At 51.5% G+C, this 25,472-nt stretch overlaps 1 protein-coding gene across 6 annotated transcripts; it reads left to right on the forward strand.

Moving 5' to 3' along the window:
- The first annotated feature begins 53 nt into the window (after window positions 1-53).
- On the forward strand, window positions 54-25,009 carry LOC120392394 (killer cell lectin-like receptor subfamily B member 1B allele C). Of its 6 annotated transcripts, none has more exons than XM_039517121.1 (8): window positions 54-64; window positions 10,551-10,685; window positions 16,563-16,658; window positions 19,397-19,558; window positions 20,439-20,593; window positions 21,151-21,263; window positions 23,118-23,246; window positions 23,801-25,009. In XM_039517121.1, exons 2-7 carry the CDS (start codon window positions 10,601-10,603, stop codon window positions 23,239-23,241), a joined length of 735 nt encoding a protein of 244 aa, XP_039373055.1. In that variant the 5' UTR covers window positions 54-64; window positions 10,551-10,600; the 3' UTR covers window positions 23,242-23,246; window positions 23,801-25,009. The 6 variants fall into 6 exon arrangements, with proteins under 6 accessions (XP_039373055.1, XP_039373051.1, XP_039373052.1 ...); XM_039517117.1 differs by lacking the exon at window positions 54-64 and adding an exon at window positions 8,853-9,043 and having other exon boundaries at window positions 19,332-19,558; XM_039517118.1 differs by lacking the exon at window positions 54-64 and adding an exon at window positions 8,853-9,043.
- The last annotated feature ends 463 nt before the right edge of the window (window positions 25,010-25,472 follow it).

A 25,472-nucleotide genomic window follows, 5' to 3' on the forward strand; every position in this document is an offset into this window, starting at 1 on the left:
CCCCACCCCCTCCCCATGGCTGGGTCCGGCGGCTCCTCCTACCGCCTTCCCCCAGTGAGACCCGGTAGGTGCCGGCGCCGCCTCAGCCCGCGGGGAGGGGAGTGGGCGGGGGGTGTTTTGGCGCCACCCGCGGCACCGCCACAGGTCGGGTTCCGCCCCCGCAGGCTTTGCTGCCCACTCGCCCCGCCCTGATACGGCCCTGGGGCGGGGGGCTGGGAGCCCGGACTCCTGGGTTCTGTCCCCAGCTCTGGGAGGAGTGGGGTCAAGTGGTTAGAACGGGGGTGTTGGTCCCTGGCTCTGCGGTGGGGGTGGGGTGCGTTGGATTGAGGCAGGGGATCCCTGGTTCTGAGGTGGGGATGGGGCTGGGGGCCTGGCTCTGAGGTGGGGTGGGGTGTGTTGGATTGGGGAAGGGGGCTGGGTGCGTCCCTGGCTGTGGGGGAGGGGTGGGTGCATTGGGTTAGAGGAGGGGGGTGCATTGGGTTAGAGCTGGGACGTGGGTGTTACACCTGGCTTCTCTCCCCTCCCGTGGGCGGGAAGTGGGGGCTGTTGGTTAGATCTGGGGGTCGGGACCTGGGGGTTCCAGTCTCAGCTCCATGAGGACTGTGGGATGCGGGGCTGGCAGGGGAAGGGATTCTGGGAAACAGGATTCCTGGGTTCTTTTCTTAGCCGTGCCACTGATTTGCTGCATGTCCATGGGTGAGACACTCCCCACATCTGGGCCTCAATTTTCCCATTGCCCCCACCTTGGAGATCCTGGGATGCAAAGCTCCGGAAGGCGCTCTCAGTCGTGTGTGCGGATGCTGAAGGATCAGGCCCCGTATCTTTCCCTGCTGTGTGCACAGCTAATCCCGCCCTGGTCCAACCCAGACTCTACCCCAGCCCCGGCCATGCTGTGTGCCCTTCCTGCTGCTGGGACATGAAGCCCAAAGGTGAGAAGCGGGGTTTGAAATCAATACCTTGGATCCTGTCCGAGGACGGGACCACTGAGCCTCTCCCCTTGGGCTGCAGGTTCAGCACGGTGTAGCCCTCCTCGTCCTCCATCAGCGCGGGTATTGTTCCTCAGAGAGAGGAGGCAGTGACAATGCAGCAGGGAGCCTTTCAAAGCCCCGTGGTAAGGGGGGTGTGAGACCGCACAGGAAGCTGTGATGCTGGCCTGCAGCTGCGTAGGTGACAGGGTGATGGTCAGAGCCCCCAGCCTGAGGGGCTCTTTGCTGCTGCAGAAGGTGCCTCAAGTCATATAAGGACCCATCACAGCCAGCAACTGGTGCAGCCTACGGCCACCCTGATACCAGGGTGAGGGGCACAGTCTGTCATTGTAGGAATTTAGGCAGCCCCTGTCACTGTAGCATCTGTGTGCCAATGTTGAAACTGTCACATTTTGATGAAAAAGGTGCATGCCTCAGTTTCCCCCACTGGCTTCAAAGAGGTTCAATTTCCCTTTGAGACATAGAGGCGGTGGACCTGTATTGGCTTGATTTGGAAAGGTGGCAGCATCGCATCTTCAAGGGGTGAAGTCTTTACCAGGCATCTGAACTCACTGGACCCACTGAGGAGTCATGGTGTGAATGTGGAGGTGCTGGATTCCCAAGGCACAGTGTCAGAGTCACGGGCCTGTGTGGCTTGCCCATGGGAAAGTGAAGCCCAATAAAGGGGGCACTTCCAGAGAGACTGGAAAAACTTGCAGGGAGAGCACAGCTGGTAAATCCTTGACAGCCTTCCAGACAGTAATGTACTGTCCCCTCATGGTGAAGGTACAGAATGATGAAGAGATGTACAGCTATGAAGGTCATTGCTTGGTAATGTTTTATAGCCACCACATAGTATAATTGCCCCCTTCCAGCCGTCTTATCTATCCCTCTGTGTACAAATCAGGAGCCAGATGGATTTTTCACATGCTTTTTATTTATTCACACACATTACTGTAATAGCACAGCTGGATGGGGATTGAACCCGTGACCTCTGGATCTAAAATACACAGAGCTTTAGTGCTTGAGCTATACAGCTAAGTCTGTTAGGGGTTTTGGCTTTGTTAGGGAGCTAAAGCATGTTAGGGAGCTAAAGCATGTTAGCACAGGTTGTGCTATCAAGCAAGCTGCTGAGTTTGCAAGAGAAACACCAGACTGAATGTTTACAGATGTAGCTGGGCAGAAAATAAATTTGATTTCCATGGAAAATTTGGATTTGCCCAAAAGCCATGAACCAAAAACTTTTCAGTTGCAAAAAACTGAAAAGGTTCAGCCCAAACCCAACAATTGTTCAGTCCCCAACTGCTGAAATCTGACGAATTTGGGGATTGTTTAAGTGACAATTTTTCTATCGCTCAGATTCCCAATGGAAACTCGCTTTTTTTAAAAAAAACGACTCTCTGCATAGGACTGATACAAACTAATCCCTCAAAACAGGTTTTTTGATGGAAAATTGGTTTTACCATTTAACCAAATTTCCTTGAAAAGTATTGGGCTTAACATGGAAAATTTGAAGTTTTCTTTAAAAAAATCCCCAAAGGCCCAATGTGACAGGGTTCCCAGAGTGCAGCCAAGACTGTGCGACCCTTGAGGGTATCCTTCTCACGCTGTGATGATGTTACCATGCCACAAACCTCTGGCAGGTGCTGCAGTGACATGCTCAGGACCATATTTAGGGGCAGGCGACCCAGGAGACTTCCTGGGGTGCCAGGCTTGGGGGGCACTGGGCTTGGGGTGCTGTTTTTGTTGTTAGCGACAAAAGGGAAAATAGAATGTTTGAAATAAAATAATTCAGGTATTCCGTATGTGGATTCATTTTTCACTAACCTCCTAGAATGTTCTGGATCTTTGTAGAATCTCGTGGAACCTTCCAGACTTTGTGAAAACTGCATTTTCCTTGAACCTCCTAGAATCTTGTCAACTGGCTGTTTAACAAATGGAGTTGGGGAGCGCCATTTGGTCTAGGGCTGACTCTATGGGCTGGCACCAATTTTTAACAACGAGGACAGCCTGGGGCCAGCCAACCTGGATCATTAATCACATGCAGCTGAGATGGGGCAGGTGGTTCCCCATAAAGAGATGATGTTGGTAAGGAGAGGGGACAGGAAGCAGGGGGAGGAGAGAGATCAGGCAGTAGGAACTTACAGGTGAAAAGACCCTCCAGGGAGGAATCCCTGGGAGATAATGCAGAGGTCAGGATGCAGGAGGGATGCCCAGGAAGGGGGCTGAATTTATGTGTCTTACGTTTATTAGGACCTGGGAAAGGTGAGCCTGGAAGAGGAGTTTTGGTGGCGATGGGAGATCTCTGTCTAGGATTTCTCAGCTGTTGGACGCAATCTGGTTGGGACTCTGAGGACTTTATCTTTGGACCTAGAAGTTTTGGGTGTGTCTTAGTCAATGAGCCTGGACAAGGATGTGATTGAAATGGGATCAAGACCCTGAGGAGGGGGAAACTGAGGCAGAGTGCTGTAATGCAAGGCCTGGCCAGGAAGGGACAGGGTGATTATGAGAGGGTGATTAATCATTGGAACAAACTGCCAAGGGAGGCGGGGGCCGGAGGGGGGGGGAGCATAGTCTCCTTCTCTTGGGTCTGCAGATGGAGCCTGGAAACCTGTCTAGGTTAATCAAACACAAACTATTCAGCTCCATACAGGAGTAGCTGCGTGAAATTAAATGGCCTGTGCTACACAGGAGGCCAGACTAGATGATCTAATTGGCCCTTCTGGCCTTAAACCTCTATGGATCTGGGAACCAGAAGGTGAATCAAATGACTCCATCAGCTTATTTTAAAAATCTCATGATTTTTGGGCCCTGACTTACGATTTTTCAACACTTGGGATCAGCAATGCTGGATTTAACTGCCTGTGTCTCTCCTTTCATTCCCTACATCAACCTGAGAGGCAGTGGAGTCTAGTGGGTAGGATGCTCTAGTAGTGGCACTTGCAGGGTGACAGATGCCGCAGGGCGGGAACTAGAGGAAATGTATCCCCCCAGGGACTCCCCTGTGCTGGAGGGATGCCCAGCCGAGCACTATGGAATCATTTCTACTCCAGTGTTACAAAGGGAGAATCCGTCCTGATCATGGCTCTTGCTCCCTTGGCTTTAACAATAGGTTTGTCTCTTGGAATGAAATGTGCCAGACACTGCCATGCTGGTGTACTTCAGACCCAGGGGATGGGAGAATCAGGGCTGTGTCAGTCTGAGTTTCCTGGTGAATTTCTAACACTGCTCCCAGCACCTGAGCATCTCGCCCCAGGAATCCAGTGATTTAAATTAGGACAGCGGTTTTCTGGCAAATCCATTTATAGTCAGTGGTGCAGATTTCAGACTGGATCTGATTCCTGTTTACTGCAGCACAGCTGTTCTCTTCAGCAGGTCCCAGTACCGTGAATCTAAGGAGCGAAGGAGACAGTCACTGTCTGTGTTTAGAATTACAAGGGAGATCAAGCGCAGCTGTTCTTCCTCAAAGGATGCTGCATTACTATTTGCAGGGACAGCGCTACCATTTTTGCTGCCCCAAGCAAAAAAAAAGCTGCCCGGACTGTGCCACCCCAAGAATGGATGGAATGCCGCCCCTTAGCATGTGCTGCCTTGGGCACGTGCTTCCTCCACTGGTGCCTGGAGCCAGCCCTGACTATCTCTTGAATCTCTAGAATAAGATTCCAGGATTGTCACCTGTCTGTCTGTCACTCTGGAGCTTAGAAAGTCTGTAGAGTCAGCGTGAAGGGAGGGAGACTGCTGCAAGCGTGGCCGAGAGCTCTTTTTGTTCAGACTATCACCAGGGTGAAACATCACTGAGACTTGCAGTCTGTTACCATCCAATTTTTAACTCCACAGTGAATTTCTATTTTTGTTTAATGCTTTATGACTTACAGCTATACAATGCCACCGTCTTTCACCTAGTTCCACTCAGTTTTTCCTATATTATGTCATATATCTCAATACCTCTAGACCTGTCTCAGCACCAGGGTCCTGGCCCATCCACCTCTTGGCTCGGACCCATGGTTTGAGTCTAGGGCTGGGAATAAGACGCTCCCTGGAAAGAGGGTGTCTTTTCCGACTCTGTATCGTGATATATGACATGCATCCGACGAAGTGGGTATTCACCCACGAAAGCTCATGCTCCAATACGTCTGTTAGTCTATAAGGTGCCACAGGACTCTTTGCTGCTTTTGTCTGTTTTTCCTAGATTGTCACCAGCTCTAATGATCGTGTTCTGAAAAACGTGTGTGTGTGTGATTTTTTGAAAATTCCTGTTTTCAAGTCCTGATTTTTCAAAACATGCTGGGTTTTTGTCAAAAAAAAAACCCACCCCAAATCCCTGCCACAAATTGACATTTTTTCACTTGTCCAAAAAATTAATAAATAAATAATCCTACCCCCAAACTCTCAATTTCAAAGAAAACTTTTGACAAAAATGGAAAATAATTATTTTCATCTAAAGATTTTTGGGGGAGGAAAAAGAAAAATCCCAGCTAGCTCTAATGTGCCTGTAGGTGACATGGTTTGATGGTTTCAGAGTAGCAGCCGTGTTAGTCTGTATCCGCAAAAAAAACAGGAGTACTTGTGGCACCTTAAAGACTAACAAATTTAGTTTAATTTAATTTAACAAACGAAAGCTCATGCTAAAATACATTTGTTAGTCTTTAAGGTGCCACAAGTACTCCTGTTTTTTTTATGGTTTGATGGGTTTAAGGCCAGTTGGGATCCCAGGCTAGATTGATTCAATCTGAGGCTATCGACATACCAAGACATGGGGCCTCCTCTAGACCCACCTCAGCACCAGGGCCCTGGCCCGTCCACCTTCTGGCTCGGAGCATCATCAGAGGTCTCCTTCCCCTGCCCGTGGTTTGAGTCTAGGGCTGGGAATAAGACGCTCCCTGGAAAGAGGGTGTCTTTTCCGACTCTGTATCAAGGAAGTGAAGTTTTGCATCTAGATACAATTCAGTCTGTTGTCACCCCTCTACAGTGATGCAGAATTCCAGGGCCTTGCTGGATGGCTTTTTTTTTTGGGCGGGGGGGGGGGGGTCATTCCATAGGGCAGGTTATCCCATACCTGACTATTACAGGGTGTCTTGACCCTTTCTCTGAAGTGACTGTCCATGAAAACCAAAGTGTTAGGATATAGATATTCAGGCCTGTCTGTAAAGGCCTATACTTTAAGAATGTAGGTATATGTTTATCTTTTAGCTAGTGATAGAGATATAAAAGAAAGAATCAAAATCACTGTCTGCCGGTGTAAGGGCCGTCTCTCCCTGTGACAGTCTGAGGCCCTGTTCTTAAGCTAAGGCCTTTGGCTAAGCAGTGGGAGCAGCCATAAGCTGGAAAGCGAACGGTCACGTCCTCACACATTTCAAACCAGTCATATTGAAACAAGGCAATCTGGGGCTGTTAGAAAGGTGATCTGATCTATCACCTCCAGAGAAAGGGAAGAGCCTCTCCCATGAGAGACGACTGAGTCTATCCTCCTGGTGGCTGAATTATTATTAATTTTTATTGTGATAGTGCCGTAGATCCTCAATCAGGGTCATTGTGCCAGGTTCTGCACAGACACACAGCGAGAGACAGGCCCTGCCCCAGCTGAGATCAGGGCCCCATTGTGCCGGGTGCTGCACAGACACACAGGGAGAGACAGTCCCTGCCCCAGCTGAGATCAGGGCCCCGTCGTGCCAGGTGCTGCACAGGCACACAGGGAGAGACAGGCCCTGCCCCAGCTGAGATCAGGGCCCCGTTGTGCCGGGCGCTGCACAGACACACAGTGAGAGACAGGCCCTGCCCCAGCTGAGATCAGGGCCCCGTTGTGCTGGATGTTGCACAGACACACAGTGAGAGACAGTCCTGGCCCCAGCTGGGTGAAGGCAGCATGCAGAGACCTCCTGCCCCCTCCAGGGACAGTAGGGACGGTATTGGCTGCTTCCGAGAGCGGCACAGAGTGAAAGCGGGTAAGGGAACCTGCTGCTGTGCCAGACTGTTAGTGCTCAAAATCTCCCAGTTTGTCTGAGGCAGCATCGGGGAGATAGGGCGTGATTCCGGGAGACTCCCGGCAAAAGCAGGAGGGTTGGCAACCCTACGGCTGCCACAGACGCTCTAATGTTGAAGTGATGCACAAGCTACATCATCTAACGTGGCATAAAAAGCAGCTGGTTTGTAGATCCCAAGTCAAGAAGGGACCATTGTGATCATCGAGTCCAATGGTACCCAAACTTTTCCTCTCATGCTCCCCCTTACCAGTAATGGAATGTGTCTGGGCCCCCACCCGGGCTGTGAGCGGAGTCGCGGGTGGCAGGGCTGGGAGCGAAGCTACAGCTGGGAGCTGGGGCCGGGGGCCAAGAGCAGAGGCCTGTGGCTGAGCCGTGACTAAGAGTGGGGGCTGGGAGCAGAGCCAGTAAGTGCGGTACATGGACGTTACAGTAACAGGGGTCAATAAAAGGGTACAATATAGTGAGCGTCATTAGAGGGGATATAAACTATTAAAGAGACACTAACCCATTCCTAAACACGACACGCAGCTGTGTTTAGATTCAGTGGGGCACTGATATCTGACTACCCCACCCTTGAATGGCTCTTTATTTCGGTGTCTACATCACCAAGTGGCCTCCCTGTTAAATTGTGTCCTTCCACCGCTGAGCCGCTGGCTGGGTTAATTTTTGCCTCACTGTTTTCCGCTGCGTCGATTGGAGTCTAGGGCTCGAGCGAGAAGGGTCAGTTCAAATCCACACACCCCTTTCCCTGTCCTCTCCCATCCCCTTTATACCAAAGGGTGGCATGAAACCATGAGGAAGCGCGGTGCCAGTTCAAAGAGGATTCGCTTCACTCAATGGAATAGGGATGTGGTTAGCAGCAGGTAGTGACTGAGTCTTTTCTGAAGTGTGACAGGCCAAACCCACAACTAGCGTAACCCAGCGCAGCTCCAGTGAGCTCAGTCAATCAATTCAGATACACGGTAGGGATCAGGCCCCATTGGCTCCAATGGACCCATGACTAATTTACATAAGAAAGGCCAGACTGGGTCAGACCAATGGTCCATCTAGCCCAGTATCCTGTCTTCGACACTGGCCAGCACACGAGCTTCAGGAGGCATGTACAGAACAGGGCAGTTTTGGAGAAATTCACCTCTGTCTTTCCTGGCTTCTTAGGGTCACCCCAAGCATGGGGTTGCATCCATGACTTGGATAACAGCCATCAATCGACCTATCCTCCAAGGACTTACCCAGTGCTTTTTTTGGAACCCAGTTATACTTTTGGTCGTCACAAGATCCCCTGGCAATGAGTTCCGCAGGGTTCGCTGTGCATTGTGTGAAAAAGGACTTCCTCTTGTTTGTATTAAACCTGCTGCCTATTAATTTCACCAGGTGACATCTGGTTTTTGTGTTGTTGTGGGAGGGGTAAATAACACATCTCTATTCATGATTTCCACACCATTCATGATTTTATAGACCTCGATCATATTCCCCCTTAGTCATCTCTTTTCTAAGCTGAACAGCCCCAATATTTTTAGTCTTTCCTTGTACAGAAGCTGTTCCATACCCCCAGAGCATCTTTGATGCCCTTCTCTGAACCTTTTCCCATTCCACTATCTCCTTCTTGAGATGGAGCGACCAGAACTGCATGCAGTATTCAAGGTGTGGGCAAACCATGGATTTATATAGGGGCATAATGGTATTTTCTATCTTATTTTCTATCCCTTTTCTAACTGTCATGGTGTTGGGCCAGATGGCTACAAGAAAGTAACAACAAGCAGTAGATTAGCCTCAGGTTAAACAAGTCCCTGTTTCCCTGGTAACCAAACAAGGTCTATCCCAGGTTAATTAAGACACCTGGAGTCAATCAAGAACCTGCATTAATCAGTGGAGACAGGTTGATTAAGACACCTGGAGGCAACCTAGAACCTGCTAGAACCAGTGAAGACAGTTAGGTTTGATTGGGACACCTGGAGCTAATCAAGGACCGGCTGGACCTGGTTAAAAGCCTCCCCTTTAGTCAGTTTAGGGGTGCAGCAGGAGTGATGGAAGGAGGATGTGCTGCTGGAGAGCAGGAACTGGAGAGACACTGTCAAGTACCAGGAGGGAACCTCGCAGGTACAGAGGAGAGGAGCAGGGAGAGCCCTGCCTGGGGAACAGCCCCTTTGAACCCCAGAAGTCCGAGGGAGATGAATCCCTGCTAGAGGGGGAGAGACTGAGTTAATAAATGTAGTCTATTGCCTCCGTGTCTGGAGAGGCCACTATAGATGAAGAGATTTTTTTCCCCCCCTCTCTTTCCCCCCCTGCTATGCCAATGCTGAGCCTGGCTAAAACAGACTATGGCTTGTCCCTAAGGTAAAGGGCTTAGACTGAGAACTGTAGTGAGCCACTGGGGTGAACAATTGGACCGAGAGTGGCTGGTTTTCCCAGATGGGGAGAGAAAATACTCAGCCAACTACTACCCAGAAGGGCAGGACCCACTGCAAGGGATTAGGAGCGCCGTTAACCTTTGTGACGGCTGCTGCAGACTGAGTGGACGTTTTCAGAAGACAATCCGTGGTGACTCCAAGATCTCTTTGTAGGATGGTAACGGCCAGTTTAGATCCCATTATGATGTCTGTGTATCTGGGATTATCTTTCCCAACATACATTACTTTGCACATAAGGGAAAAAATGACTTTGCTCTGGCTGGGGCTGGGGCCCTCTGATTCCAGTAGAGCTAAGGGGGCCGATTCACAGCAGCTGGAGATCCAGCCCTAGATACTTGTTAACCACTGTCACACAACACCTTTCTTGGCTGGCCGGCTGTGGTATGACAGTAATATTTTCCGATATGTGCTCAGACCACACTTGCAAAATACATCGTCCAAGGCTTCAGGTAACAACTAGTCTGTCTGGTTTGTTCTTCCGTTAGTCCCTCTGCTGAACTCTGTGAGCCATGTTAGTGATATTGATCCGTTCCTCAGCAAAGTGCCAGGCACAACAGCGGCACTGGGTAAATCATTCCCAGGCTGAACAAATGTCCTCAGGAGGTCTTAAAAAGAGAACAGAAGATGGTTTTCTGGTTAATGCACTGGACTGGGAACCAGGAGATCTGGGTTACAAAATTCTGCCACTAACTTGAGTGTAATCTTGGCAAGTCACGTAGGGCCCAGACACAAAGCGAGAGACAGTACCTTCCCCCGTGAGATTAGGTCCTCATTGTGCCAAGCGCTGCACAGACGCACAGAGGAGTCCATGCCACAAATGGTTCACGATCTAAATAGACAAGAAGCAGAAGGGGAAACGTGCACAGGGAAAAGAAGTGACCTGTGCAAATTCACACAGCAGGTGAAAGAACTAAGATTAAAAGTCAGGTTTTTTTAATTCCCAGCCCAGTATTTTAGCCCCCCTGTGACTAGACCCTACAACAGGTACCTCAAAGCTACGGTGCATCCGAAATCCCTGGCCCCAAGACTGCACCGATCTCTACATATCAAGGCCAGTTGCATTAGTTTAAGGCTGCAGGACCTAGACAGCCCTCACTCTGACGGGACCCTTCGCAGTCACATGTGAGAGGAGTGGAATTCAGCTCTCAGAGGCGGCACTTCCTGACGTTGGATTGATGTCAATTTCATGCACATAGAGCAGCAGGCTGCCCCACGAACACAGCCAGGTGCTCTTATCAGCTGCACCATGGCAGGGGAAATAGTCTACGCCGACCTGCACCTCGCCTCCGGCTTTCCCAGCTCCAGGATGCCTCTTTCAGCTCAGCCCCTCAGTAAGTGACTTTTAGTTCCATTGGGGGGGTTCATGTTAAACCCAAGGATGGATTTTGCTGGGGAGCCCATTGCTTTCAATGGCAGCCCCAGAGTGGGTCTGTGCCAGGGGGAACCCTCTGGCTTTTGGGGAGGTGGCTGCAACACTTTTGATCAGCGCACTGTCACAGCTCATTTTCGTGTGCAGGGCTCTCAGTGCAAAAGCCTGGGGTGGAAAGAGGAAGTCCATGCACCCACTTGCCAGTCAGGATGGTGCAACTTCTCCAATTATGACCCACAGAGCTCTGGCTAGTGGCTTGTGGAGTTGTGGATGGTTGCAGGATGCAGGGCATTGGCAAGAATAAAAAACTGCTCAGACTCCTCCCTGGAGTGGGGATGAGCCAAAGGCACTGTATTAACTCCAAGCGCTCTTGAGGCAGCGGGTGCTAGTGGCTAGCAGCATTGCACTGGCCCTCGGCAGACCTGACCTCTAGTCCAGGCTCCTTTGCCCTCCCATCTAGCGCTTTGAGGCAGGGGCTGTCTCTGCCTATATGCTTGTGCAGCCCCCAGGGCAGCAGCGCCCTGATCTCACACAGGACATTGGGGTGTAACTGTAGTGAACACGTCCTTCAGAGGAAAGCTGGTAAGTACAACTGTAATGCTGCAGCCAGGCATCCTCTGTAACGGTCCATAGTCTAGAGCTGCTATTTGAAGCTGAGGAGTGCTGGCTGGGCGGGGAAGGCTGGCGTCCGAGGTAAGCCCCTGCACTGGGAATCTGGGCATGGTGGGTCCTTATTTAAGGCCAGATTATTCAAGTGCACAGCCCCACACAGCTGGAGCCAGTTTTTACTAAATAGCTCAGCAACCAGCCAGCCCCGGCCCCTGTACTCTCCACTGGCAGCACACAGGGGCAGGAGTTTGCTGCAAGTGGCCAGAGGAGAATTTCCCCCAGTGCAGGCGCAGCATAGAGCGGCCAAAAGCTACACTGCCAACCCCCTCAAAAACCCTAGTACAGAACAGTTTCCAGGGGTGGGTCAGGGAGCAGTGAGGAGAGTTTCTGCTGCTCCAGATAACCTGAGTTGCTCTGGACTGTCCATAAATTAGAGCAACCCCAGGGCTTGCACTTTCCGTGCTGTACAGCATCTCTGCAACCCATGGCATTAACACGCTTCTTAAGAAACCCTTCAAGAAGCCTACTGTTCTATGCTCTCGCTGGGCAGCTCTGACTTCACAGTGGCTATTTTTAAGCTATTGTTTCCTTCCCCTGCCTTCCTACCTCTGTGGGGGAAATTCACAACTCTGCAGAGGGCCCAGCGCAAAGGCCAATGCCTTCCTTATAGCCTGCCAAACAGGACTTAAGTGGTGTCTGGCCTTTGTGTTGGTTGTCTACACAGGGGTGAATTTTATCCTGTGTACACAGCGTCTTCTGGACTGAGTCCAACAGGAACAAAGAATTCAGGCCATATGTACAGGATGGGGGGAATCTCCTGGGAAGCAGTGTCTGAAAAAGATTTGGGGGTCAAGATGGATAATCTGCTGAACATGAGTTCCTTGTGCGATGTTGTGGCCAAATGGACTAACGCGATCCTGGGATGCATAAACAGGGGTATCTTGAGAAGTAGAAAGGTTATTTTCCCCTCTGTATTTGGCTCTGCTGCAACCGCTGCTGGACTCCTGTGTCCAGTTCTAGTGCTCACAATTCAGGAAGGATGCTGATAAACTGGAGAGTGTTCAGAGAAGAGCCATGAGAATAATTAAAGGATTAGAAAAACCTGCCTTATAGTGATAGACTCAAACAGCTCAATGTGTTCAACAAAGAGAGGGCTAAGGCCAGAATGACTTGGAATCTCTGAGTAGCTCATAGTTAAACTGTGGTTAGTTCAGTCGGTTTGTGACAAGGGCTGGTATCCTTGTTCTTGGATGTTTTCCATGGAACCTTTGTATAATCACCATGGGTTTTTTTTTTTTTTTTTTTTTTCAATCATCATCATTTTGAAATGGGAACTGTCTTGGTTTCAAGACAGAAAATAGTTTCAAAGAGGTTTAGAAAACATGACCTGTGAGGAGAAGTTGAAAGAACTGGATGTGTTCAGTGTTCCAGAAGAGACGGCTGATGGGGGGGGGGGGTGTTACCAGATTTGCCTGTTACTTTGGGGTATGCTCATTTATTAGGGTTACTCTTCGGGGTGGGGGGTCGGTTCTCTAATTCTATCAATGTGCTGCTTGTGTCACCTGTGTGTTCATACGGAGCTCTACTTCTCCCTTCTGCAAGTTCCCTCCCAATGGAGCTGCCCTGCAGGACCTAGGTTCCCCAGCACTGGGTTCCTCCAGCCCTAGAACCAGATGAGCGCACGCACACACATGCACAGATTAACAGAGCAAGTCTGAGAGAACCGGGTCAATCAGCACTGTCAAGCTGACCCCTTGTATGCCCCTGGACTCAGCGGACTGGGTCAAGCAGCACTTTCAAGCTGTCACCTTCATATGTCACAGGTTCAGCACATCCCTATCCCCACTTTCACGTCACAGTTGTTCTGGTAGTAACACACTTGATGAGCAAACCCCATAGGATTTTTGGGCACTGCAGGGATCTTTAGCTTAGGTAAGAGGAGCGTTGCTGCAGAGTAAATGGGGGAGCTAAAAACACAAAAGAGTAAAGTTCAGAGAGAGAGAGAGAGAAGCAACCAGCTTAACCATACAAGTTATTTATTGAATAATAGTGATAACTACACAAGGAGCCTAAACCAACATAATAGTTACATTGTTAAGGTTACAAAAGTCATATATAGAAAACTATACCTGCCTGAGGTAGAAAAGAAAACAGAAAGAGAGAGAGAGAGAGAGAGAGAGCTGGGATCTCACCACTCCATGAAGCTTGAACTGTTTGGGGTTCTCAGATGGTAGCTCAGGGTCCTGAGGGCTGGAGACAGGCAGAGCCCCCAGCATAATCAGTCAGGAGAAGATGAAATCCCAGTGGAACTGATGCAGAGTTGGATCCAGGCATCAGAACACTGACTGGAGCGTGAGTAGGGTTTTTTGTAGGGAAACAACAATGGTTCAAGGGAGAACACTCGATTTGTTTATGGTAAACTGATAACTCAAGGGTTTCTTTAGGCTAAACAATAGGAGCTGATCACTTCTAGCTATGGGTGATGTTCCTTCCAGGGAGCTCACAATACAATTATGCTGCTTCCATATTTTGGATATCAGTCAGATTCATTTCTAGAATTGGTTTGACAACTGCTGAGCTGGGTGTGTGCAGACGTGGGTTCATTGACATCTGGAGCGGAGATCTCCCATGACGCACTGCTTCCCTGCTTTTCTGGTCCCAGAGTTCAGTGCAGTTCTTGCCTTGGAATCTCTGTTCTACATTCTGTAGCTAATGGAGATGCCACCCTGTCCCATCTTTGATGCAGATGAGGCTGGAGAGTTGCCTTAATCCTGTCACCCTAGTCAGGAGGGGTTTAGGTGCGTCTTCCACTGCCCTTCACTGCTCTATGCAAGACTTTTTTCTGATCAGTTTTGGTTCAAGCAGAGGCTGGGGGTGGGGGGTCCTTTCATGAGTCAGACAAGCTGGATACTGCGCCCTGGTTCCCCAAGAACACAGAGCTGACTGGTATGGGGGGGGGACATGATATCAGTTGTCCACTATGAAAAAGGTTGTTATAAAGAGGATGTTGATCAATTTCTGTCCATAGCCACTAAAGGTAAAATAAACAGTAATAGTTTAATTTGAAATGGGAAGATTTAGGTCAGATTTTAGGAAAAAACTCTCTAATCCTAAGAATAGTTACACACTGAAACAGGTTACCTAGAAAGGTTGTAGGCTCTCAGTTGTTGGAGGATTTTAGGAATAGGTTAAACAAGTGCCAGTCAAGAATGGTCTGGGGTAAACTTGGTCCTGGCTCAGCGTGGGGTGAGGGAAGGGGAAGGTGGTCTCTAGATGATCTCTTGAGGTCCCTTCCAGCCCTTCGTTTCTATGATTCTATGACTTCAAGTCTGAAAGATGTTCATTTTGAAACAATGTCATGTGACTGAGCTGACCAATCAATCTCGGCAATGCAATATAGTAAATAAACCTTGAAAATGGAAAGAGAGAGCACCCAACCAAAGATGTTTACACATGAAAAGTTTCCAGCCAAAAAATGTTGCAAATGGGAACCTTTGAGAAAATCAAATTTGGGAAAACAAAAATAATAGTGATTCTGAATCCTGCCTGGGTCTTTGCAGCCCCATGGAACCCACAGCCCCCCCACCACATACACACCTAGCACCTGCCTTCCAGATTTGAACACCTCAAAGTTCAGGAGTGCTCAAGCTCGGTTTGGGCAGCTGTTACTTCATTTCTCCCAAATCAAATATTCTGATCCACTGTAACGTGCTGTAGAAAAAGTAGGATAAAATTGAGCAAGAAATGCTTCCCAGTGGTTTTTAGGACGGGAATTGCTGTTTTCAACAGCCATTGCCTTTTTGTTTGTTTAAAAGGAAGACGGTGATACTGCATTGTCAAATTCCCCATAGAAAGAAAGAGTGGAACAAAAGAATAATAAAGGCACCTCAACTTTTCCTCATTTATAGAGGACAGTCTTATAATATGCATCCAGATATCCTCCAATCACACAAGCTGAAAATTGTTCCACTTTACTGCAGCTCTGTAACCATATGGGAACCAATCCTTTCTGTGTTCTGTGCACATCCAAAATTCCTGCTGAATGACCCACCCTGGGAGCAAGTTACCAGTGACCCAGGGCTGTGGCGAAAAGAGGGTGCAGGTGGGTGGGGGGTAAACCAGGGCTGGGGCGGCAGGCGGTGTGTTTTGGGGGCACTGGTGGGGGGAAGGTGGGAGCCCAGGGCTGAGGCGGCAGGGGGGTGGGGGGAGGGCACTGGTGGGGGGGGGGAAGGGGGGAAGCCCAGCGCTGGGGCAGCAGGGGGTGTGGGTGGGTGGGTGGGTGGGGGAGAGCCCAGGGCTGGGGCAGCAGGAGGGTGCGGGGGGGAGCCCAGGGCTGGGACGGGGGGCAGCCAAAATTTTTTTTGCTTGGGGCAGCAAAAAACCTAGAGCCGGCCCTGGTCAAACCAATGGTCCATCTAGCCCAGTATCCTGTCTTCCGACAATGGCCAAAGAAAATGAATCCCAGATCTTTCCAATTTCTGTTCTGGATAACTTTAGAGAGCAGGTGATGTTGGACTCTCTGACGGGATCTTGGCATTTATTATTAATTTATTCCATTTCATGTCTAGTAATTTTCTAAGGCATTTTCTGTCCAAGGTATTTAGACATCAGGCTACGCCTTTGGTGGATTTCCAGATTTCACATCTATACATTAAGGTGGAAATAGCAGTTGAGTTGAACATTTGTAGTTTGGTCTTTAAACTGTAGATTTTCAATGACTAAATCTTGTTTAAGCTGCTCCATGCAGCTGCTGCCTTGCTAATTTGTGGCATTATTTCCTCCTGGACATCCCCACCGGCTTGTGCAGTACTGCCAAGGTATGCAAATAGACAATAATTAAGAACAATGCAATCAAACAGAGAGAACCTGAAGAACAACAAATAAATATGGCGAGGAATAAAAAAAGAGGCAGACCATTTAAAAATGTGGGAAATGTAAAAGACTGAGAAAATGTCGATTATTTTCATGAAACTTCCCATTTTTGAGAAAATGGCCAAAATTTCACCCCCATTACCTTTATAAAGGAGTCAGGCAGCTTTCCAGTCACCCCGGACTGGCCTTCAAAGGAAAACAAGATGAACAGTTGAGTATATAGGCCCCAGTCCTGTAATAAACTCCATATAGGCATAGGATTCTGCCCACACTGTAAGATCAGGGCTGTGTTTTTCTTTGAAACAGTCTTCCATACACCAGATTCCGATTGTTGTTCACCAGATGTTGGCTCTTACAGGTCCCCCGAGTCCCCGGTGGCATCGGACAGCGTTGTGGGTCGGATGGATTGGGAATATTGTCCTGGTGATTGCTGTGATAGCGCTCGGGATTTGGGGTGAGTAGCTGACAGCTCCATGTTTATTTGCGCGGGTCAGTGTATAGCATGGATTGTGCCGTCCCTCCAGAACTCCATTGTGGGTCCCCTCCCACTAGCTGGTACATTTCTTTGATGTTCCAAAGAGCTTGACTGTAACATAGAGAGAAAATTAGATAGATGGGTGTACATGGGGATGAATGGATGGATAACTAGATCCAGGCATATGCTAGAACTGGTTAAAAATAAGGAGGGAAATTTACTGATATATTTAAAAAACACAACTTGTCACCCTCTTTTCAAAATACTGAAAAATGGGAGAGAGTGAGGAGAATTAGCTGAAAGTTTCAACTTTTTTCCTAATTTCAAAATTACATCGATATTTTAAAACTAGAACAAAATTTCAGCCAACTCTGTTACTAGCGCTGATTTTGCTCTATATGTAGAGCTCCCTATCCACCCAGTTGCCTCCTCTTAGCACCGGTCTCCTGATGGGTTTTGAAGGAGATGCCTGGGTTCTTCTGGATCCTGCCTTCTGCTCACCAGGGTATAACAACTTTCTTTTCTTCCTGTATGAATTTATTTAGCGGTGCCACCATCCCCCTCGCTCCTTCCTGGCAGGGTCATCAGGGCAGCTTAAGGGGGGGTCCACAGGGGGTTGGGTCCTAACAATGAGGAGAGGGACAGTTCAGTGGTTTGAGCATTGGCCTGCTAAACCCAAGGTTGTGAGTTCAGCCCTTGAGAGGGCTGCTTAGGGGTCTGGGGAAAATCAGTACTTGGTCCTGCTAGTGAAGGCAGGGGGTTGGACTTTTCAGGGTCCCATCCAGTTCTAGGAGAGAGGATATCTCCATTAATGTATTTTATTTTGTTTTATTTAATGCAGCTAGGCACCTGGTGGGTTGTTTTTAGGCACCTAAGGCTTGCTGAAATCAATGGGAATTGGGCACCTAGGACCTAGGTTCTCAGATGTATTTAGGTGCCCAACACCCAAGGGAACTAGGTGCTTCTGAAAACACTACTTGGGGCCTATCTGCAGCTTTAGGTGCCTAAACCCCTTTAATAATCTGTCCTCATGAGCCTCTTCTGCATCACAGGAAATGTGGGTGAGGGTCAGAGACAGCAAGTGATGGGGACCAGATAAACGCCACAACAGACAGGTTGTGTCCCTCACCTTGAGATCTGGGTGGCTGCATCGGAAGGGGAGGCTGTCTGGGAGCCCTGTTTTGACTGAGCCAACGTCCACAGCAGCAGAGAGCCCCTGACACCGGACGCTGTGACCACCGCCCTGACACCCACACGGCTGCAGCCCAGCATCTCAGCTTCCTGTGTGATCTCACACCCCCGCCCACGCGCCTCCCGGCCCCTCCTCTCAAAGGGGTGTGATTCAGGATGAGGAGGGCTACACAACAGTGAACCTGTAGCCCCAGAGGGGCAGCTCAGGAGGCCTGTTCCCCACCCTGGAACCCAGGCTGGTCCTCGACACCTTGAGGAGTGCTGTGCCTCAGTTTCCCCACCTGTACAAGGGGGATAACAGCCCTGTGCCCTGCCTCACAGGAGGTTGAGAAGATAAATCCAGTACAGACTGTGAGGTGCTTTGATACACCGATGATGGGCACTGGGAAACTTATACAGATGCAAACAGGCTCAGTTTGCAAAAAGGCCCAAGGGATTTAGGCACCCAGCTCCCACTGATATTCAGTCCAGACACTTTTTTAGACCAGGGCCCTTTGGGGCTGCTCCGAAGTCCATTGGAGTCAGTGGCGATGGGGCTGAACAGGCTCTGGGGCAGGCCCTATGTCTCCGCATGGCTCTGTGCTGGTGCTTTTACCAGCAACTCACACAACATTGACCGGTTTCAGAGTAGCAGCCGTGTTAGTCTGTATCCGCAAAAAGAACAGGAGTACTTGTGGCACCTTAGAGACTAAGGCTATGGCTACACTTGCACTTCAAAGCGCTGCCGTGGCAGCGCTTTGAAGCACTAAGTGTAGTCAAAGCGCCAGCGCTGGGAGAGAGCTCTCCCAGCGCTGTCCGTACTCCACCTCCCTGTGGGGAATAATGTACAGAGCTGGGAGCCGCGCTCCCAGCGCTGGGGCTTTGACCACACTGGCGCTTTGCAGCGCCGCAATTTGCAGCGCTGGAGAGGGTATGTTTTCACACCCTGCTGCAGCGCTGCAAATTTGCAAGTGTAGCCAAGCCCTAACAAATTTATCTGAGCATAAGCTTTCATGGGCTACAGCCCACTTCTTCGGATGCATGGACTGGAACGTGTATTGAGGAGATATAGATACACATACAAAGAGCATGAAAAGGTGGGAGTTGTCTTACCAACTCTGAGAGGTCAATTAAGTAAGGGGAAAAAAACAAACAAACTTTTGATGTGATAATCAAGATAGCCCAGTACAGACAGTTTGATAAGAAGTGTGAGAATACTTACAAGGGAAGATAGATTCAATGTGTGTAATGGCTCAGCCATTCCCAATTCCTATTCAAACCCAAGTTGATTGTATCTAGTTTGCATATCAATTCCAGCTCAGCAGTTTCTCCTTAGAGTCTGTTTTTGAAGCTTTTCTGTTGCAAAATTGCCACCCGCAGGTCTGTCATTGAATGACCAGACAGGTTGAAGTGTTCTCCTACTGGTTTTTGAGTGTTATGATTCCTGATGTCAGACTTGTGTCCATTAATTCTTTTGCGTAGAGACTGTCCGGTTTGGCCAATGTACATGACCGGTCGTCCTCACTCCCACCGACGCTGCTTTGCAGTTTCCCTTTTAGTGTCTGAGAAGAGACAGACGCCGGCAGCCCCCGATTGTGCAGGAGCTGGGAGCAGAGACACCAGCACAGCAGAATGCAGCGCCCACCTGGAGCGTTTCCGATCCCAGCTGACCCAACGTCTGTGCCACCCGGCCCAGCCCGGCCCAGCAGGTAACCCCAGCTCATGTGTCTCTGAGCTGCCCTCCACCCCAGGCACTGGGAGATGAAACCCAGCTGCCGTCCCAGCCCTGGAGGATCCTGCAGGGCAGGGACACGCCGCCCCCTGCTGGCTGCACCGATCTAGCCACCAGCCCAGACCAGTGCCCAGGCTATGAATGTACCTGCCTCAGCTGAGACTGGGCCTGGGGCAGCGACATCTAGTGGCCGTTCAGGATAATACCCAGCCATGAAGATTTTAATAACAACGTCATACAAAGCTGTCCAATTTTTTCAGTGAGCGTGTGCGAGAGTTTCACATCTTATTACTGAGATTGTCTTATGGTCCCACACCCTCCCGTTCACTGTCATCTGGGCCCCATGTCCCCTCCCAGTCCCCATCACCCCTGGGTCCCAGCCTCCCGTCCTGTTCCCAGCTTAACACCACCCCTCCCCCCAGTACCTCCAAGACCCTTCTAGGCCATTCTGGCCGTGTAAAGGGGCCTTAAAGTGGGTCCATAGGCCCCTGAGAATCTCCCCTGTCCTGGGGGGGGCTCTCGGGCTGGTGTGGAGCTGGGTTAAGGGCCCTCCCCCACCCTGTTCTCAACCCCCAAAATGGGGGGGCAGATTGGTGGTGTGGCTAGAGTGCAGTGCGCTATGGGTGTTCTCTGCTCCCCAGGGTCCATATGGGAGCACTGGATAAGGCAGAGCAGCCCCGAGGCTGCTGTAACTGATGCCAGGAGCTAGGCAGAGCCTGGCCCGGCCCCAGATTTCAGGGAGCATAAAGGGGACTCAAACCCATTTGAACCTCATTCCTGCCCCAGTGGCAGGAAGGGAGTAGCCAGGAATGAGGCCCAGAGCGCTCAGAGCATTAATGACGCCTGTCTCTCTGCAGGGGGCTCCGGGTGCAAACTCTGCCCCACGGACTGGCAGCTGCGCGGGGACAAGTGCTACTGGGTCTCCAGAAGAGGTAAAATGTGGAGCGAGAGCCGCGCCGACTGCTCAGCGAGGGGCTCCCAGCTGCTGGTGATCCGGGACCGGGAGGAGCTGGTAAAGGGGACGATACCTTCCTGCTGGAGCTGCCCCTGCAGGGCTGGGCCCTGGGTACTGAGTCCAAGGGCGCATAGGCTACATGGTAGGGCTGGGATTGTCAAAGCTGCCTAGGGGATTTGGACACCCCGCTCCCATTAATTGTTAATAATGGGGTGTCCAACCCCCCACCTAGGCAGCTTTGACAATCCCAGCCTAAATCACTAGCCCCAGGATCAGGGGCACACAAAGGAGGCTTAAAGCCACCGGCACCTCCCCCATTCTGGGGTGTGCCCAGCACAGCTCAGCTGGAGAGAGGGGCTGGTGTGTGTGTGAGGATGGGGGTTACAGAGAGATGATGGATGGATGGATAGAGGGGTGTATATGGGGGATACTTGGATGGATAGATGGGTGTGTATCGGGATAGATGTATGGGGATGGATACTGGGTGTGTGTATGGATAGATGGACAGACAGAGAGAGACGTTCTGGTCCTGAAGTTGTTGACAACCTGGATTCACAAGAAAAGAGCTCGACAGGACATCTGGTCACCAGCTGCCTGTCCCACACTCACTGCAGGAGTTCCTAAAGGACCTGACACAAAGTTCAAATCAGTTCTGGGTCGGACTGTCCGTCCCCTCCCCGGAGAAGGTCTGGACCTGGCTGGACGGTTCCCGGCTGGATCAGACCCAGTGAGTGATTCCTTGAGTCAAACCCTTTCCCTCCCCTCTGTGGGCAGAGGGGGCCAGGGATGGGGAGGTTTGGGGGGACGGTCGGGAGCTCAGGGGAGCCGTGTTCAGTGTCAGACGATGCTGAGACCCCAGGAGGGGGGCTGGGGAGCCTGGCTGAGAGGGGGGCTGGGTGGGAGCAGACAGGGCCATGGGGTAGGGAGAGATTTGCACATTCCCCCAGCACAGAGATGGTGGCTGGAGCCCTGGGGGCAGGGGAGGTGGCCCAGAGACAGGATGTGGAGTGAGAAGACCAAAGGGGCCAGGCCAGAGCCCTGGGGATCCCCCAGCCAGTGGGGGGAGGGGGAGACACAGCAGCCAGAGACGCAGGAGGGGACCAGGATGGGGCAGTGTCTGCACAGCCTAGTGAGGAGCAGTCATGGAGCAGGGAGGGAGATGAACAGGATCTAGCCCAGCAGGGAGGATGAGGATTAGCAAAGCTTTTGATATGGTCTCCCACAGTATTCTTGCCGGCAAGTTAAAGAAGTCTGGGCTGGATGAATGGACTGTAAGGTGGATAGAAAGCTGGCTAGACCGTCGGGCTCAACGCAGTGATCAATGGCTCCATGTCTAGTTGGCAGCCGGTATCAAGTGAAGTGCCCCAAGGGTCGGTGCTGGGGCCAGTTTTGTTCAATATCTTCATTAATGATCTGGAGGAAGGCGTGGATGGCACCCTCAGCAAGTCCGCAGCTGACACTAAAGTGGGAGGAGTGGTAGATACGCTGGAGGGAAGGGATAGGATACAGAGGGACATATCGAGTATTCAGCATCCTCTGCCCCTCCATGTGCTTCCCACAGGGAGTCCGCCCAGGCAGGGTCCTGGGGAAGCCAGAGGGTCCTGCACCCCCACTTCACAGTCAGACATGACTCTTAGCCAGCCAGTAAAACAGAGGTTTATTAGATGACACAAACATGGTCTAAAACAGAGCTTGTAGGTACAGAGAACAGGACCCCTCAGCTGGGTCCATTTTGGGGGGCAGTGACCCAGACAACCATGCCTGCACTTCACTGCAGGTCCCCTGCTAGCTCCAAAACTGGGATGCTCCAGCCCCTCCTCTCTGGCCTTTGTCTTTCCCAGGCCAGGAGGTCACCTGATCGTTGTTCTCCAACACCTTCAGTCAGCACCTTTGTAGAGGAGGGGACCAGGCCATTAGTTGCCAGGAGACAGAGTGTTGGCCATTCTTTGTGCAGACAGTATCACAGGGGCCTTCTTGGGCTTTGCAACACTTTACACCCTGACCCCCCGACCTAGATACCTAAGAAATGCATAGAGGAAACTGAGGCACCCACATAGTATTCAGAGAAGACATTAAGAACATTCCCACTTCATCACAGGGGGTTCCAAAGAGGATGGATCTAGACTGTTCTCTGTGGTACTAGATGACAGAACGAGGAGTAATGGACTTACGTTGCAGTGGGGGAGGTTTAGGTTTGATATTAGGAAAAACTTTTTCACTAGGAGGGTGGTGAAGCACTGGACTGGGTGACCTAGGGAGGTGGTGGAATCTCCTTCCTTAGAGGTTTTTAAGGCCCGGCTTGGCCCTGCTTTGAGCAGGAGGTTGGACTAGGTGACCTCTTGAGGTCCTTTCCAACCCTGATATTCTAGGTGGAGCAGGTCCCTGGGCTCTGGGCAGGGAGAGGCCATTAGAGACCCTGGCCAGGGCCATGACAGTGGGGAGAGGGGGCAGACCCCAGGGCAGAGCTGGAAGAGACGACAGCTGTGGATCCCGTTAGAACAGGGAAAAACAGCTACCAACTGAGTGTGATGGACCCACACATGCTGACAGGGCCCCTCAGACCTTCTCCTTTGTCCCACAGGCTCCCGGTGTCAGACCCGGCTGACGGGAGCAGTTGTGGGGTGGTGAAGGGGAATCAGATTCATTCTGACATCTGCGGCTCTGTACTTCAGTGGATTTGCCAGAGAGACCCCGTCCCACTCTGAACAAGGTATGGAGGAGACCTCAGAGCGCGTCACCGTTATCTCGATGACAAACACGGGGAAACCGAGCCACAGAAACTGACCTGCCCAAGATCACAGCGAGTTTGTGGCAAAGTAAAAATGGAGCCCAGGGGGTCTGACTCCCAGCCCCCCTCCCTCTAATGCACCAGCCCCCCCCCCTCTCCCAGGGCTGGGACTAAAACCCAGGAGTCCTGGCTCCCAGTCCTACCTCAGGCAGAAGACTTTAAAGGGTTAATTCCACAGAGAAGAACAATTCCCAGCTCTGGCGTTACACAGGGGCAGGCTTGGGCCTAACGCTCTGCACAGCCCTGGGGCAGTTTAACTCTCTCCACCCTGGAACTGGGAGGGAGGAATCTGCTGGATTCCCAGCTAGTGTAAATCAGCCTCCATCCAGGGACTCCAGTGGAGCAGCACTGACTGACCCGAGCTGGGATCTGGCCCCAGTGACTCCAGTGGTGCTAGGGCGGATTCACACCAGGTGGGGATCTGGGTTTTCACCTGTATTTTGCTCCTGATTAATTTCTTTGCACCTCTCTGCCAGGTCCCACTCTGAGCTCTCTTCCCCGGCCCGGCCATTGCTCCCGTCCGGCCTGTGACTTGACGCACCTCTGCCCATCCTGCCCTAAGGGATCGTTAACTCCTGTCACTAACGATGGGGTCTCAGCTTCCCCAGTCAGGCTGACGTGCTGTCCACTTGCTACCTCCTCAGAGCATCGCTAAGGGGATCAGAGCCCCGATCCCAAACGGAGCTTTTCCCTGCGTGTTGCTGGGTGATGTCTGGGGTCACTGTCTGTGTCAGAGGAGCAGGATTGGGATGCTCGGTGGCAGTGCAGGGAGCACCCCGGGGAGGGCTGGGGGCTAACGAACGCCCTGGTACTCAGGGACCCGGCACCCAGGAGGAGATGGACTGGGAAAGCTGGAGGGCAGGTTGGCTGGACAAGCCAAACAGACCCCAGTGTCTTTAGGAGCCGCCCCACCCCCGACAGCTGGGCCTGTGACTGCCAGAGAACAGAACTGGGCTGGTCTGCGGGAGAGACAGGGCTGCCAAGCGCAGACTCATTTTGGGTTTGGTCACTGGGGCTGGACGAATGCTCCCTGCTGACGGTGATGTCAGGGGAGGGAGGCAGTGTGGCCTAGTGGATAGCACACTGGCCTGGGACAGGGAAGGCTGGGTTCTGTTCCTGGCTATGTTACAAAAGGGCCACCCTGGTGTTTGCTGCACCCTCTCTAGCCCCCCAGCTGATGAGCAGGATGCCCGGGCCTGCTGGGTGACTCCGTGTAAGACACTTCATCTCTTTGGGTTTGTCTGCACCAGGGGTTCTCCAATGTCATTGCACCTGGGGACGGGGGGCTGGAACCTGAGCCCTGCCACCCAGGGCTGAAATCCTCAGGCTTCGGCCCCAGGCAGTGGGGCTCCGTCTTCAGCTTCAGCCCCAGCAACACCAGCCCTGGCGACCCCATTAAAATAGTGTCACGACCTAAGAGCCCTCTGAGTTTCACAGCCGCCCAGTTACCGATTAAGCCGCATGCAGGGGCCCAGGGCTGCAGCGGGCTGAGATGACTCTACCCCAGCATGGAGCTGCCCCGGATTTGCTGCGGCTGGGTGGGAGGAGCCCCTCCCTAGGCCAAGCCCGACCTGGGTCTGGGTTGTAGCAGGCTGGCGTGTCTGGCTCAACAAGGCAGGGTGCTGGAGTCCCAAGCTGGCAGGGGAAACGGGATCAGAGGTAGTTTCAGCACATCAGGTAACAGTCCCAAGGGGTCTCTGTGACCGAACCCGTCACAGGTGTTGTGACCTAAGTTCCCTCTAAGCTGCGTGGCCGCATAGCTACCAGTTAAGACCCACACCCCTACCCCTCCCTCTCCCCCAAGCTGCTGCTGTGAGAGGGCTGGGGGGAGTCCTCTCTCCCCAGGGCAGCCTGCACCCCAAACCCTCATCCCCAGCCCCACCCAAGCCTGCATCCCCAGCTGGAGCCCTCACTCCCTGCACTCCAACCCTCTGCCCCAGCCCTGAGCCCCCTCCAACACTCCGAACCCCTCGGCCCCACCCCAATCACATGAATTTTGGTATGTGCACCGATAGGGAGGTGCTGTGCTAGCCAGAGCCCAACTACGACACTGCAGTTAAACAGCCCCTTCATTTGAGGCCACATCAGCTGGCACGGGCCAGCCAAAGGTGTCTAACTGCAGAGTAGTCACCCTTTGTGCCTCAGTTT

This window comes from Mauremys reevesii, unplaced genomic scaffold (assembly GCF_016161935.1).
Source record: "Mauremys reevesii isolate NIE-2019 unplaced genomic scaffold, ASM1616193v1 Contig1, whole genome shotgun sequence".
Lineage (NCBI taxonomy): Eukaryota > Metazoa > Chordata > Testudines > Geoemydidae > Mauremys > Mauremys reevesii.

What these genes read in the sequence shown, in the direction of transcription:
- LOC120392394 (XM_039517117.1), top strand. Translation starts at nt 8,982, where the DNA reads ATGTGCTGCTGGAGAGCAGGAACTGGAGAGACACTGTCAAGTACCAGG. An exon ending in TCTTTCAGCTCAGCCCCTCA is followed by an intron (nt 10,686 to 16,562) that starts GTAAGTGACTTT and finishes TGGCTCTTACAG; the next exon opens with GTCCCCCGAGTCCCCGGTGG. An exon ending in TCCCGGCTGGATCAGACCCA is followed by an intron (nt 21,264 to 23,117) that starts GTGAGTGATTCC and finishes TTTGTCCCACAG; the next exon opens with GCTCCCGGTGTCAGACCCGG.